This window comes from Scomber japonicus, chromosome 7 (genome assembly GCF_027409825.1).
Source record: "Scomber japonicus isolate fScoJap1 chromosome 7, fScoJap1.pri, whole genome shotgun sequence".
NCBI lineage: Eukaryota > Metazoa > Chordata > Actinopteri > Scombriformes > Scombridae > Scomber > Scomber japonicus.
This window is the reverse complement of record NC_070584.1, coordinates 5,219,396-5,236,143: the sequence shown is the minus strand read 5'-3', so window position 1 is coordinate 5,236,143 and position 16,748 is coordinate 5,219,396. Positions and strand designations below refer to the sequence as shown.

The 16,748-nt window shown below is 38.8% G+C and overlaps 1 protein-coding gene across 6 annotated transcripts in view; it reads right to left on the bottom strand.

The window, feature by feature from the left end:
- Positions 1 to 16,748, bottom strand: part of nlgn1 (neuroligin 1) — a 304,952-nt gene that overhangs the window by 186,654 nt on the left and 101,550 nt on the right. For 3 of the 6 annotated variants that reach the window (XM_053321677.1, XM_053321681.1, XM_053321678.1), the window contains one exon: positions 11,572 to 11,724. In XM_053321677.1, coding sequence (XP_053177652.1) covers positions 11,572 to 11,724 — 153 coding nt within the window. The remainder of the gene's footprint in view (positions 1 to 11,571; positions 11,725 to 16,748) is intronic. The other 3 variants (XM_053321680.1, XM_053321679.1, XM_053321683.1) reach the window with 1 other exon arrangement.

The following is a 16,748-nucleotide window of genomic DNA, read 5'->3' as shown; positions in this document are numbered from 1 at the left end:
AGATGTAATCTCTGTTTGTTTCTAGAACCAATTCTCCATCTGGCCCTTGCTCCCCTGCCCGGCCAATCAGCTTCTATTCCACTTCTGGCCAATCAGCTAGCCTGTCTGACCCTTGCTAGGCTAACAGTAGCATCAAAGTAAGAGCTGGACTAAAGTGAATCCTTCTCTGCAGAGGACGGAAACGTTGTGACTAATGAACTAGTCATCCAATCAAATCCAATTATATTGATAAAGTACTGACAAAGTAGTAGTAGTTTTGCTTCATATATTTAAATGATGACATTTTGTTTACTGTATGGATCATATACCAGTAAGGACGGATAGAAGATTCCTGGTTAAAATCAACTGATCAGCCACCAGTCCAGGGTGTACTCTGCTTCTAGCCCAATGCATGCTGGGATAGGCTCCAACCCTCTACAACCTAGGTGGATGTTTCCAGAGTGAGTCTGTCCAAACTGATCCAAAGAGCATCAAGTTTTAGTGTCCCATATTGATTACAATGCAGTTTCTCTACCTTATTGTATGGTAAACTGTAATGAGGGTTCAGAGGTTTAGGATCAACATACTAAATATCAAGACAAACCAATAAAAAAACAACAGTAGTGGCCTTTAAAAACCAATATTACAAAATCCCCATCATTAATTGCAACCTAGCAAGCTATATTGGAGTTTGCACAACAAATCGGGTTTATCATTGATTAGACGGAGCGGAAGGTAAGCAGGTAAAACGCATGCAGAGAAAATGAAGGTGTGAGGAAAGGCAAGAGGAGAGACAGAAAGAAAGGAGGGAAAAAGAGAAAAAAGGACTGGTTTAGTCTGAAAGTTCATACTGGTTCCTAACAACGTAATGAGTAATACTGACATAACAAGTTGTATAACTACTTTATGATTCTAAAGAATTTAAAGCATTTCTGTTACTTGTAAAATGCATTCTGATTCTTCTATTGCAATTGGTTTCCTAGCAGTATGAGATTTCAGACCACACAGTGCCAATTCTGACATTCTGTGTTTCTGTTAGTATACTTCATATTAGTAGAATTAGTAGTGTTTTTAGTAGAAAATGTTAGTTTAAGTTAGTATATTAGATGTTAGTAGTTTTAGTATTTAGGTCATTGTTTATTAGCAGGGCAATGAGGTCAAAGGAAAGTTAGTAGAGCAATAGTCAAATCAAACACAGCAGAAAAAAAGATTTGTTAGTTCAGTGTGTAGCGGAGGAAAAAAAGCATTCACATGCAAGAATATATTGCAGCTACTGGTTTCTTCTCAACACATCATTACTGTGTGCCTTTTTGTCTGTTGTAGTTTGAAAAAGAATGACAGATGCCAGAGAGCAGCAGAGTGGGTGATATCATTTCTTCAACATCTTATATTTAGAATTGAAGTGTGATCCTTCTCCCAGATTTGTATACTACAGAAATGTATAGAATTCAAAAGTTAAGCCTTTGTTTAGCTCTGGGTAGATGTTAATGCTCACTCATGTATACATACAGTACATGTAAATAAATATTAGTAGCTTATCTACACATTAGTCATTTGTAAAGCGTGAAACCTTAGTTTTGATCTTGGAAATAGCTAGCCTTTTCCAGAGCTTTCATATGGTCCTCTTCAGCAGATGGAGTTCAGTGAGTTGTCATGGAGATTGATCTGCTGACATACAAGCTCTGCAGCTCTTGTGATTCCATCCATGTTGGCTTAAATTTAAGCATTAAAGTTACATAAGCCACCATGGACTAATATAGCTAATAAGTGGGTGTTGAGTTGTTGTTTTTTTTTTCTTCGAAACACTCATTTGTACTTTCAAATGACTAATTGTTAGTTCCCATATGCTGAATGTGCATGCTCTGCAAGCTGCTGCTTTAGACTACTGGCACCTTTTAATTCCAAATCAAGCACTTCAGCCATTATTCATTCACAGGCTGAATGAAACCAGTAACTATTATGCATTGACTGATTTCGGGAATCATCCTTTTGAAAAAACTGGAAGCCGACAGCGACCGTGGCTATGTATGACTCACAAATCTATGAAACATGCATATCATTGTGTGCATAATGGTGGGTTGGTGACAAATTGGCCAAAGTTGTGGCAACAGACGCCTGGCGTCATGGGGAGTGCCCAGATGGTCGTCTGTTGTCCCGGCCCCAGCCAGATTAATCCCATCCTTGACGCATCGGCAGAGCTGCTGTAAACCAGACCACGCCAACCCTCCTGTTGCCAGATCGCCATTAGCATAGCATAGATTCCATTAGCATTGTAGACTGCTCGCCTGCTCTCTGAACAAAAATCGTAATGCCAGAAACCACCAAGCCAAATGAGCAGGGCACAAACACACCAAGCAATGGCAGACTGAGAGAACCCTCACCCTGGCCAGGAGACTACTGCAGTAAAATGACTGGACAGTGCCAAAAACAAAAAAAAGGTCCCAAATGGTGGACACAGCCCTTTTAGCCACAAGATAACAGGCTACTTGGTCCAACTGGTATATGTCACTGATGAATGCACAAACTGGTTTATAATGGAGGTGCCATTAGCTGATACTGGCCAAATATTTAAAATTCTAGTCAATTTCCAGCTCTTATTAGCCATGTTAAAACTGAATCACACAACCAGAGCATCCACATTGAAATAAGGACTCATTATTAACATTAAACTCTACCCTCATTAAGGCTGGAACTGTATTTTGACCATTGTAGGACACAAACACTCTCAATGAAAGCCTGGCTGGTGATAGCATACAGTAGTTATTGGAATCTAATAACAGATTTAATCTGAATGATTCCATTTCTGTCATCCAACAAATTAAAAACATAACAAATGTTGTACTGATTGGACCAGAATGCATTCAAATCAAAGGGCAAAATTAGACCAATGTTAGTCCAAATCCAACGGGAAATGATGGTCTCTGATCATGTTATCTGTCTCCGTTTGGTCTGAGTTTTGGCTCTACTGCAATCTGTAGCAATGCAGGAGCTCATATATTATTTTGCTACTTTATTTAGATAAAAGGGCTAAATCATGAGACTTTGTTGAGCTTGTTGGGCATTATTCTGCAATTTATCTTTCTGGCTGACTGTCTATACCTAGAGGCAACATGAAAAAAAATATATATATATGTGTGTGTCCTGGATACTTGGCACAAATTTCAAACAAGTACCCTTGCTTCTTAGCAATAGCAGGATAGAAATATTGCAGCAAATATTACAGCATGTCTCAATGCAGCCTGTCCAATGATCAAAGCTCTCTCTGCCCCAAAATAGCTGAGGAAACGTTTGAGCCTCACTTGGCTAATTTACGGGAAGAGAACATCCAAGCAGCATGGCAAAGGTCTGCTGATGATACATATTTAAACATGCACACAGACACACGCACACACAAACATACAAGACTCTATCCTATTAATATTTAATATGTGAACAAATGTAGCAACAAAGGAAAGCTTCTATGCCAAGAATGTTTTGCAACATAAAATGGCTTACAAAAGAGTTAGCTAATGAACCGAGGACACTTTCACATGAGTTCTATCATGTAAACTGTACATCTATAACACGAGGGGAATAGTTCACAAAAATTAGGTTACACACATGAAATCCAACAATATGATTATATGCACTATATAGGGCTCGGCGATTATGGCAAACATCAAAATCACGATTAATTGAACTTTTAACCTCGATTAGGATTAATGAATGATTATCTCCACCCTTGATGAACAATGATGTAGTTTCACAGTTTCTTTAGTTTAGTATTTTACACTGCTGCCCTCACACATGAGTATCTTTAGGGAGTGAAAATAAAGATGTTTTAAGGTGTGACGCTGTGGTTAATGTCTAGTTTACTTGATTAGAACTATGTAAAGATCATGGTTTGGGTTCAAAGGATCACTGGAGACAAGTTTTCAAATTCCTTAAAGATATGCAACCTTTACTGTCATGGCAACAGTGAACACCACCATTAATTGACATGAGCAAGATTAAGTTGATTAGAGTTTCTATATGTCGGTTTCGATTATTTTTTGATTAATTGCCCAGCAATACACTCCAGTATTACATGTATTTACTTGGAGCAGGTTTATTTGAACTAAATATGTAAAGGCAGAAAAAGGTGAGCACACAATGCAGGTATAATTGAATGGGATACCACAAGTGATGTTTCCAGCTCTTCTTCAGACTGAAGACTAGGGCTGCGGATCAGTACTCAATACCTTTAAGGTATCTACCGAAATGAATTGATACCAAGTAGTATGGAAATGTCACCTGGTAAACGACTTTGCATACACAAAGTTGAAGGTATCAGATTACTCCAGAAAGCTGACTGTATGACAGAGTGAACGTTGTTAGCAACGTGAATTAAGTTTTCCCAACTTGCAAGTAAGGTTAGATTTCCTCCTTCTGGCATCATTACCAAAGAGGATGAACAAATTGGAATAGATTTTCACTTCCTCTGTTTATCACTCACTCAGAGTTGCCAGAAGCTGTGACAGGTTTAGCTCTGATTTTTACTTTTCTCCATTTGTACTTTCCTTCTGGAATCAAATAAAAAGGAAGAACAATGCCTGTGCACAAATCCAATTCATTACCAAACTGTCTCAAAATGTATGTCCTAATAATTTATTGGTTATATACACCTAGTGAATTATAGAAAGACAAAAAGTCTTGATTCATCAGGCTTAGAGAAAGCTTGCCTCAGCAATGAGAGAGAAAGTGTTAATACAAATCCTGATGTTTGGAGGAGGAGAAATCATTACTCGCTAATAAAGACTCAAGTGAAGCACTTTGTTTAAGGGTCAGACGCTCTCTACAAGTTTGTGAACAAGCATGGTCAGGACTACTAACATGGAAGAACACGGAAGGAAAAAAAAAAAGGAGCACAGAGGCACCGGAAGAGTAATGAACCCAAATCATCAGGGTATTTGTTTCAGGGAGACAGAAATTAATAAGCATGAAAATAATTGTTCTCAACACTTAGCCAGCAGGACAAAAAACTACCAGGAGAGAGAAACCCCAATTACTGCGGACAGAGAAAAGATATATGTGTGTGAGAAAGAGGGGCACAGAGAGAGAGTAATATTTGGAAAGTGTAAAGATTAGGGATAATGCCTGTGTGACAGGGAATGCTCCTCAAGCAAACACACACAGTCCTAATTTGGATACAATTAAAGCCATGCTGGAGCTGCTCTATGTGTTTTTCATGTTTTTTCATGTGCACATGATGAAAATTACAAGCACACATGCTGTGAATTCTCCCAGCATTTGGACCATCATGGGCCATTAAATCACTCCACTGCCACCCAGAGTGATAATGATTAAAGAGGACCAATTGTGCTTTTTTTTCGGTCATATATAGATATAAAAATTATATAGTGTCGGATGTTCAAAAATCACCGGCTTCATGATGTTACGAATGATAAGTTCCAACTTTCTACTTTCAGTCCAAGCTCACATTGGCTTGTGATGGATTTCTTTAAATGGTCATGTGCTCCACTCTGTACATTTTTCACAATAAAAGATTTCCATCATTTAGTCTTTTAAACTCTTTTAATATGATGAAGTAAAGCAGGAATTGGGTTTGCATCAGCAGTAACTTAACATAATTCTGATATGGCTGTCGCCTTCCCTCAGTAGGCTTCCTCAAAGCTAGCCAATCAGAGCAGAGTGGGTTCATTGGGAGTTGGGCCTTAAAGAGAAAGGGGCTAAGACTGCCTTTTGGAGTCAGAGGCTGAACTGTGGGGGTGTATAATGGGCTGGTATGATATAAATGGTGGAGTCCCAGAATAAAAATCCAAAAAGTTTATATTTGACATTTGTGGTTAAAGACTGGAAATAAGAGTCTGCCCTGATAACTTTTTTTCACTGTATCATACTGATGACCATCAAAATAATTCATCATGGTTAAGTGTTACAGATCACTAAGTTATTCATGCTCATTGTCTTCAATGCACTACTTTACTAATTGTATGCAGAACTAAGACAATGTTTAGTGTTGCCTTGGTGATCTAGTGACCTAAATACATTCCCTGTAATAATAAGGTCACCTGTTGAAATCCAGCCGTTTTCAGCCCTGCTGTTGTAAACTATTATGGTTCAAAAAGTTGAAATACAATATTCCATGCCAGTTTTGCAATTTCCAAATTCAAATTACCAATGTTCACCGTATGTTAAATGCTACAAAAATAATACTGTACATTCGACTCAAGTAAACAGAACTTCATTCAATTCATAATTCATTTGGAATCATTTCTGAATATGCTTCAGTGGTGCATCAGCATGTAGTGATGACCATGATTAATTATTTTACATTAAATCAAGAGTTTTGCTTCTTGTCAATTAAAGCATCCAATTGCTCTCATCTGCTTGGACTTTGACCATTGCTATATGCTTATTTCTTTTTGGCTGCAACCATTCAGAGGGCTCTTTGCATCATTGCAATTCTCAAGTACTTACAAAGAAAGATTATTAATTAATTATTTATTAACTAACACGCATTAACTGTAATCGATCAAATTACACCAGCTGAATCAATCCTTTCGAGACGCCAACTTCTTCATCGTATTCTCTTCCTCTGCCTGCGTGTTGCTTTTTTCCTACACAGTCTTCTCTCAAGAAAGGGCCTTTTAAAGACGTAATGGCAGTGCTGAGAGCAGGGACAGAGAGTTAGAGAAGCAGAGAAATGGATATTTTACTGGCCAGGTATATCTTAAAACAATCAGAGGCTTGATGAATTGGCTGGATGGCTGATGTATAGCTGAAATGGAAGGGGTATTTGGAGAAGGTTTGAGTCAGGGAAATGCACCTCATCAATCAGCATGATTAAAGGTTTTGGCCGGGCAGAAACAAACTCAACACTGTGAGGGGCTAGCCTTAAAGGCACAGTCCGCTGTTTAGACAGTGCAACAAACAAGTCTTGTGGAAGTATTTGATTTGTACACAGTATCGGGAGTTGCCCTTTCATGAACGAGTTTACTAGATGTTAAATTGCCAACGTCAAAATTCCACATTGTCCTATTTGTCCAAATATTGACATAATGTTATATATTCATTGGAGACAGAGTTGAAGACAGAGACGTGTTGAGGACAAGACGGATATTTGCATGAAAACATAATGACACAACCTTCTAGCGTCCCTGAAAATAGCCCCATTCTTCACTTGTCTGAATATATGAGCACTATATCTGGATAAGAGTGCTTAGTTTCTTAATGAATTCAAGTGTTAAAGCAGCCAGCACAACAGCAAAGTGTCCCGTTATAAACCAAGGAGGAGTTAAATGATCCTTAATAATGATACTTTGACAGCACTATAGCATGCGTTCCATTAACACCCCCGTCTGCACACGGGAGAAACTCCTAATGTATTCAACACACACACACACACACACACACACACACACACACACACACACACACACACACACACACACACACACACACACACACACACACACACACACACACCGGTGGACACACACACACACACACACACCGGTGGACACACACTGACAGTAGCTTACTATATAGGTGCCCCGTGGCCAAATCCATTGTAGCCAAGGCCCTTCACCGATAAATACAGCTTTGCGTCAGCAGCTCTGCATATTTAAAGCCACTAATGGCTTCCTGCAAAGCGCTTGCACACACACACCCACACACACACACACACACCCACACACACACACTAAGCCAAGGAGAAAAATAAGTGGTGTGAGAGTAGGGAATTCTGTCAGCAAAGCAGCATCTCCAAAGCGAACAGGTGCTGCAATGGCTGGATGGGTAAGGTCAACCACACACTTTAACCTAAGGCTAACCGGCCGGCTGGAGAACATAATTATGAGCCTGGGAGACAGTTGGAAAATCATTAATGAAGAAAGATATTAATAGACCCTGCACTGCTTTGTAGTCTTAGAGTGAAGGATCTTAAAATGTATTTTTCAAAAAGTGGATGGGACCCAAACTCATTTATTCATCATATGCATGGAGGCCTCCCTGGAGGCTTTTGTTATCTGCCAAAGGAGATTTTGACACTTGACCTGATTGGGTGAGGTGTTTTTCTGAATGAAAGTCATCGTCCAATGGAATGTGTTATAGTTAGTTGGTTATCAAACTCAGGTGAGGTTCACAAGTCATGGGTCTAATACAAAATGTGATCTCATCTTCTATATGAAAGCCACCCTTCATCAGGCCTAATCCCTGCATGATTGTGAATGCTTGCACTGACAGCACTGTGCTTAACATTGGTCTGGTGACACCCTGCATTGGTTAAACTTTGATACGTTGTTAAAGGAGTGGTCCATAGAACTTGCCAAGGCGCCACACTAACAAAACATATTAGTAATGCTGGTTGCCACCTGCAATAGAACAGTAAGAAGAACTTCAAGCACAACAATAACTATACAGCAGATTAACTCACAATTTTGCTATGATTGAAATCACATAGTAAGTCCCAGCCAGGAGTTCCTCACATCTCTGAAAACACTGCAGCAGATTAGTGACCTCATAATATTGGGAATCGAAAACACGAACACTTTTGCACAGCAGCACTACTCACTAAACTCTCTCTTATACTTATACAAAAAACAGATGACTGACTGAAAAGCCCAGCAGTAACAAGTCCTATCCCTACTGCAGCTTAGTACACGCTCTCTCCCTGTCACTCAATCATACACACACACACACACACACACACACAGCATCACATGTTTGGTGAGGTAAAGCCGTATGCTTTTGTCCATTGCCAGGGGGGTAAACACAAACACATAGAGTCTAATCTGAGAGCAAACAGCGGCGCCTCATGTTAACCAGCAGGGATACAGTTCCTCTCAACACTATGAGGCCTGCAGCAGTGAAGAGCTGCAGCTTCACGGAGCATACAGGAGATACAAAGACAGAAAACAAAAAGGAAAGAAATGAGTCATGGAACTGAACATTCGGTCATGTCCAAAAAAACATTTGATTGTCTGATTATTGTTGTTGTGCTTTGTAACGCTTAATCCTTACTTTGCACTTTTTGGAATTTTCATCCACCATTATTTTTGTCAATCAAACTAATTTGTCCACTCATTTCATCACTACAAGGCCATTAATTGCTTCTGGCCATTAGTACTTAGTTATTATAAAAAGGTCATGTTGTGTAAATTGAGTATTAATTGGCTCTGATGGTAGGACTGTTACTTCAAAAATGGAGGATCCTGAATTTGAATATCTGCCCTGAATACATGCAGGTTTTATGTCATTAAAGTTTTTTTATTTACTTTGATATACTTGAACAGACAGCATCATTACAAGCTTTTCATTATTTCACAGGCTCACGTTGAATGCACACAACCTATCTAAAAGAGAAAGAAAATACATATACACACATATGTGCACACACACACACAGAGAGACCTCACAACTAAAAACTCAAAGACAACAAAAACTACAGCAGTGTCTATGCATTGAGTTTGCCAATGTTGTCATGACCTCCTGAAATTCTCACTATCCTCATCATCATCATGGACTCTAGCCAACATTTCTTCATACGATCCAACATCTCTAGCATAGTTCTGTCCATTGTTTGGAGTCTTGGGCAGAAGTATTTTCCATACTCTGAGGATCATTGGGCAGATGTGATCACCCCTACTTTTATTTAAAATCATATTAAAAATCATATTTTGATGCAGTGGGCGACAAAAATAAGCACAACCTAGGTGACACCGGTACTTTTAAACCCAACCATCTCCCTATGACTTCTATTATTGTGGACAGGGGACATGCTATTAATGCATCCACTACATACAGTTTGTGTATACTGGGAGAATCTCCAGCCCCGCCTCATGACCCTAACAAGGAATAAGTGGGTCTTGAAAAGGAATGAATGATGGGAGTATTTTGTTTAATATCCACTTTTGTGGTTTTGGCAGGGCTCGTATGTTTGCTGAGTGGGGTTGTCCATCCAGTCCCTGCTTGACTGACAGTTATATCTCCAAGACACCAACCACAGATGCTCAGCTGGCATCCGTGTGGAACATTTGGGGTTTTCCGTCACCTGATCTCAAGCTGCCAGAAGACTGGATGATGGAGTGTTTCAATAGGTCACACACAACTAAACATCCCGTTGCACATTTGCAATTTAAATACAATGAATATAAGTCATGTAAAAGGCATTAGGCATGAATAAATGATGAAAGAAGGAAGCAGACCACCTGCAGAGAGCAATAATGTTGAGATTCTCGTTCCATTTCTATCATCTCAAAGAATCGCCTTCAAGCCTTTATGCTCTTTCTTAATATGCACACACACGCAAATATATGCACGCATATGCTACCACACAAACAGTATTTTAGTTGAGTGAAAGGCGGATATTGCCCTATATCTTCATGCTGGTGTAGTTTAATAAGAAAAAAAAGGAGAGAAAACCCCCACTAACCAAAACAACATGGAAATGAAATTGTTTCCTTCCATCTGAACAAATGACAGTGTAATCTCATTTAGGACGGAGGCAACGAATCTTTGTTTCCGTCATGTGTCACATTATACACCTGCCCTCTGGGTAAGGCAGTGACATCCCAACGCAAGAGAAAGACATTAGGAATTATACTGATGAGAATAGATAAGAAGGGAAGAAAACTGAGATAGGGATGGCAAAAAAAACAACCAAGAAATAAGAAGGGATCGAAGATCAGAGAAGACACGAAAGATTAAAGGCAAGCAGGTATAAGAAAGAAGACGACAATGCACAAAATAATTCAGCTTCAGTATTCAGCTTTGCAGTGGAGGTGACATTTCTGACACATACATGTCAGTACAGCAACAACACATCATGTACCAGCAAACACTTTGACACTCCATCGCCTAAATATGGATGCTACAAAATTCTGTGTACATCATCAAAACCAAAGCTCAGGTATCACTGATAGGTATGTCACAACATGCACATCCAGCTTGTTTGGAATTGTCCTTTAAGTCCTTTAAATATGAGAAACAATGCTCATCAGACATTTCTTCTTAAGATAAAACTGTTGGTGCTATAGTGTTAAAACCGACAATATTTCAAACATCCATTATCATCACACTGCAACGGGACTTGACCTTTCTAATATTATTACTCTACTCCATAAATAGTAAATATCACAACCAAAAATCCCCAAACATTTAAATCCAGCTTTTTGGATAGAAATGTCTGAATTGTAAAGCAGCACCAACAACAGCAAAGCAAATAAATTTAAAAAAACTAAAAGAATAAAACCAACTGAGTTCAGATTCATATTAAAGCTCCAACTATTGGCTAGAACCCAAATGGGAATAGGAAACAATGTAAGCTTTTAACTCTTGGAAATATAACAAGACTAAGAAAATGAGTTAGAAAGACAAAGAATGTTCTCTAAACACTGGAATATAACACCAAAAAGAAAGACCTCTAAGTTTAGCATGGTAAACTCTCTGGGATATTGCCAGCGGCAGAAAGCATGGAAGATGTAAAAGAGGACATTTTTGACATATTATAACCAGCAGCAGCATTCTCACAGAGAGAGAAAAAAGAAGTCAAATAATAAAGGAAAGAGGATGACGAGGGTAGTGCATCACATGGTACAGCAGGATCCTTACCTAGGACGCCCAGCCGGTAGTTGACAGTTATGACAATCACATTTCCATAGCTGGCCAGGATGCTGCCATCAAACATATTCCCAGTTCCTTCCATGTAGGAGCCCCCGTGGATGAAAACCATCACTGGCTTGGGGCTTCCACTCTCCCTGATGTCTGGAGAAGGGACGGGTAGGGGTGAGGGGCGAGAAAGCAGAAGGACTGATTAGATGACAGATTGAAGGTGACAGCCAGAGATGCAATTTCAATACTTTAAGGGGGCTTTGGCCACCTCTTTAATGTTGATTTTTTTTTCTGAGTAATCTTGGCACACTGGCTTTTTTTTTTTTTTAATATGGAGACCTTGTTAGTCTGAAGCGTCAAACCATTTATTTTCCTATGTACGGACCGTGACATGTTTGTGGTGATTGGAAAAATGCTGTTTTACTTATTAATTTGAAATTCCATATCGTTGTTAATGAAACTGGATATTTAATGTGTTGGGTTTTAATTTTCCTGTAGGCAATGGACTGTCAACATGCAAGACTGGCAATCCAAACTGTCACACTGAGGTAAAAGTTTTCCGATTAATCTGGAGGGAAAATCTAATGAAAACGACATATTGGGTTTGACGTTTTTATGAAAAAGCGCCGCTTTATTGCAACTTTAATTTAAATTCAGGTTAGTGCTTCATAGTTGTTTAGCTGCAGGGAAATGTTTTGCCTTGATTTTGTGAATATAAATGCTTGTTAGTGCTTATTGGCACCAGGGGAAATTAAATGGGATAAAAAAAAAAAAAAAAGACTGAATGGGACACTTGTCTTTTCTTAAGATTTGAAAGGGTTTGCTAACATGAAGGACAAATGTTGAATCAGCTTTTAAATTACAGCCCAATCATTTTCATAATTACAGTGTAACGGGACATCAGCTAAATATAATATTGTGGTAGATGATGAGTTGCTATACTGAAATGACTACTACTGCCACAAAAGCAAGGAGGTGTGTTTCAATTAACAAAGGAATATATTTTTGCAACGCATAGTCACATCCGTTAAATGAGAGGTCAAGGTAGGGGGGAATAGTGAGCGATGCTGTTAGAAGCAGAATTAGCCATATTAAATGTGTTACATCTGGTTGATTAGGTTGGAAGAAAGGCGGCTGTATTGTAAAGCTTTAGCCCTTGATGTAGTTCTAATATGAGCTGGGTTGTGAGCAAAAAGGATGAGAAGACTCGCAGAGATCTAACAAACGCGCTGCAACCCGCGTTCAAAACTAGGTTTGGCTTTCATCTTCTGTATCTGTGAGATGAGGCGTTTCATCTCGCTTCCTAACTATCTCCATCAGTACATGAGTCAAGATTCAATAATTTATGGCCGTATCAACATGATTGATTGGAATTTGTCTTAGATACAGCAGTATGCATCATTTATCCCGCTGATGTTATAGCACAGAGGGACTCGGGTCCAGAGAGAGTTCAGTGCGACTACTGGGAATTAAAAATTAACCAAGCAAGAAAATAGATAAGTGTTACCTTTACCTTTGAGACGAGAACGTGAGAAGATTTTGTGAGGGCAGTAAGAGAGACAGAAAGATTAGTCTTTGGTGTCTGAACGTTTTTTCTGGAGTGTGTGTTGAAAGTACTCCATGAGGTAGACAAAATAATGTAAACACCTAAGGGAAAATCTTTTATTCTAAAAGAAGGTGGCTCTGTAATGCTTTTACATTTTGCAAAGTGCCTCTTAAAGTATGCTATAATGAAACTATTTTTTTATTTAAGTGTTAAGAAAATATGAAACTACTTAGGTAAAGAAGTCATTTTAGTGGTTTTACTTTACATTTGACCTTTCTTGTTTATGGGTAAAGGAGGAAGGAAGGTTGGAGGAACTAAATATTATAGTGTGTCTAGATGCTGGACAACTGCTACAATTATTTTTTCTTCCCAGCAGAGAATGTAAAGTAGACTAGAGGTCTTCATGAGGCTAAAATGTTGGACCCAACCCTGAACAGACCCATGAAATACCTATTTGAACCTGATGTGCATAAGTTAATTTTAAAAAAAACAGACCTGACCTGTACAGCCAGACCTGATCCTTATAGACCTGAACAGAACAGCCCAAATGCGAAATGCAAACCACCTGAACAGAGGGGTAATACCAGCAGCAGCTAATGCACTATCATTTAATTTGATCAATTAACAAGCAGCTGTCATGGGAAAGAGCAGAAGTACTATAATAATAATGCTCTAAGAACATGATAACTAAAAATCCTGTTCAATTTATTGTCGATACCAACATCTCTTTTGTACTAATGGACAAAGACACAATGTTCTAATCTATTTAATCTCTATTTTATTCATATTTAAACTAATTTTAAAAACGTATTATCTGCAAATCAAATTCCAAAATCAATTTACCTCAAATTAAGTTAAACAGATGACTGATTTTCCTTAAATAAGTTCAGCTTCATGTCAGAACCTTTTTCTCGTCTTTGTTGACTGTTTGCATAAAACAGGAGCGCACAGCTGATGTTCTGGGCAGTTTTAACGCCTTGTTCTCCTTTTCCTTGTTCTTCATGTCAATTCATTATACAGTTGATATTTTCTTGTCATTGAAAAAACAGTGGTACACTAGGGTCCGTTCGCATCCACTTGGGTATTGGATACATTGTCATAGAGACTCGAGACAGTAAAAGGACACCCAATTTCATTAGACCTAGTAGAATTTAGACTTGGACCAACTCAGGCTGGATCCAAATCGAGTCCTGGTTCCTAAGAACCACATTTACCCATGAAGACTTCTAAAATAGACACACTCTTAATGAAGAAAAGAAAGAAAACAGGGCAACATGGAACAAAAAAAATTGAAAATGAGGGACATCTAGTTATAATGTTATCTCCTTGCGTGTGTTCTATATTTGTCCTTTCCTCCATTCCTCTCAGTGCAGAGCTCATTACATCACTTCTGTCATTATCTGTCCTTTGTGTTTTGTTGTTTTTTTTTCATTTTATTTATTTTTCTCTCTCTCTTAGTTGTCCTGTTCCCTCCACCTCAGCAGGCAGTGACCACAATCTAGCGGCACATCATAACTCTCCTCTGGAAGGCTTCCAGAAACTTGTGACAAAAAAGGTCAAGGGATTATGGCCAGAATGGTGTGTGCTGGTGTGTTTACCGAGCCATACAGATATGTGTGTCGTCTGACAAACAGGAAAGAGCGGAAGACAAAAGGAGGAAATGATAACCATGCTCAATCCTGGTAATTGGGATGATTATTACAGTTATATTTATGCTGGTGCTAATGTGATGATGATGTTGATGTAGTGCTGATAGCGCTGAAAACAATAGCTCTTACAGCCATGAGTGGTGATGGTGATGATGGTGATAATGATAACTGACAGCTTTGATGGTGACAGTGAGGATAGTGTTAATAATGGGGATAACAATGGTGAGGATGGTGATATCAGTCATAATGATTGTGGTCACCACAATGGTGATGATGATGTTGATGATGATCATAATGACAACCATGACAATGACAATGATGGTAGTAGCCATAGGGATGATGACGATGATGATCATGATGATTCTCCTGGCAAAGTGACGATGATGTCAATTATAATAAAAGTTGCAGCCATGATGGTGAAGTCAATGTTGATGATGGCAACAACTCCGACATTGACAATGATAATGATGGCAACTATGACCGTGATGATGATGCTGATGATAATGCTAGTGTCAACCATGATGTTGGTAGTAATGTCACGGATAATAATGGTGAAGACAGCTATGATGCAATGTTGATGGCAATAAGTTGGTAACCACAATGGTTATGATGATGGCAACCATGACACCATTGATGATGTAGATAGTGTTGACGGTAATGCTTGTGGCAACCATGATATGAGGATAACTTTGGCTATGGCAACAACCACGACAATGTCGATGGCACTAATAATAATGATGGTGCAGTTGCCATAATGGTGATTATGGCGACCGCAGTCCTGAAGATGATGTCGGTGGCATTGATGGTAATCGCCCTGGCAACTGCGATGATGAAACGGTCTATTAAAATAATGGTGCCATAATGGCAAAGACAGTGTTGATGATCAAGAACCAAGCTGATGTCGATAAGATGTTGATAATAAGTTGAATGCTACTGATTGGAGGAAGGCACAAAAAGAGTAGAATTAGCATGAGTACCATCAAGACGGTGGAAATAATAAAAAGGTGAGAGTGATCATGTTAAGATGAAGACATCCATGATGGTTATGAAAATGATAAGTAGGACTAGGATGATAGACAAAACAAAAAAACAAAATAAAATGAAAAATATATTTGTTGATTGTGAAAAGGCTTCTGGGATCTAGCCAAGTCTTCACATATAAATTGTGTATTTTCCTTTGAAGAAAACACAATGTAGATGATTCCTCATGGAGCCATGTGATTTTGACACTTCCCTGCTTGTGTATACATGTTTCTCAAGTATTACATGAATATATGAATTCATTTCTGCTGCAGCGAGATACATCCAGTGTGCCTTTTACAGCTGCCTCTTTGTGTCCAGCACTGAAGGTCAGCAGTAATGAGCTGAGGTTAGGATAAAATTGTCTTGGCAGTGTTTGAGCATTTGATGGATTTACCTGAATTTACCTGGATTGGTTGGCTGAAACAACCCTAGTGTATATTAAACACACTGTACCTTGAGGTTTTAAGTTTATGCAATCCAGCTTGCTCTCAGCCTGGTTTCCTGGCAGCATTCATTGGCTTCCACTGTAAGAGTGTGAGCCAAAAAACCCCTTTAAACCCCATTCTCTCCCTTCATTCCCCCAATTCATCAATTAATCCTCATTTAGCTGATTGCAGTTTTCCTCTCTTTCCATCATCTTCTTGCTTAAAAGTGAGGTAATGGCATATCTGGGGGAAGTTAATTGAACATCCAATATTTACATGATTATTTGTAAGATCAATATGTCCTTTTATCCCTCTGTTTAATGTAAGATGAAATGATTTGAGTTTTCAATAAAAGGTGTTTGGAAACAGGTGGGAACGTCTGTCTACTGTCCTCTAGGGTTTTTAACGGTGGGTATCGAGATGAAAGCTTGCTTTTAGAGGAGCTAAAAATGAGATGCAATCTCGTAGTGATTTGACCATTCAATCTTCCTGAGGATGAGCGTGGGTGAGGGAGAGTTTGTCAGAGGGAAGGTA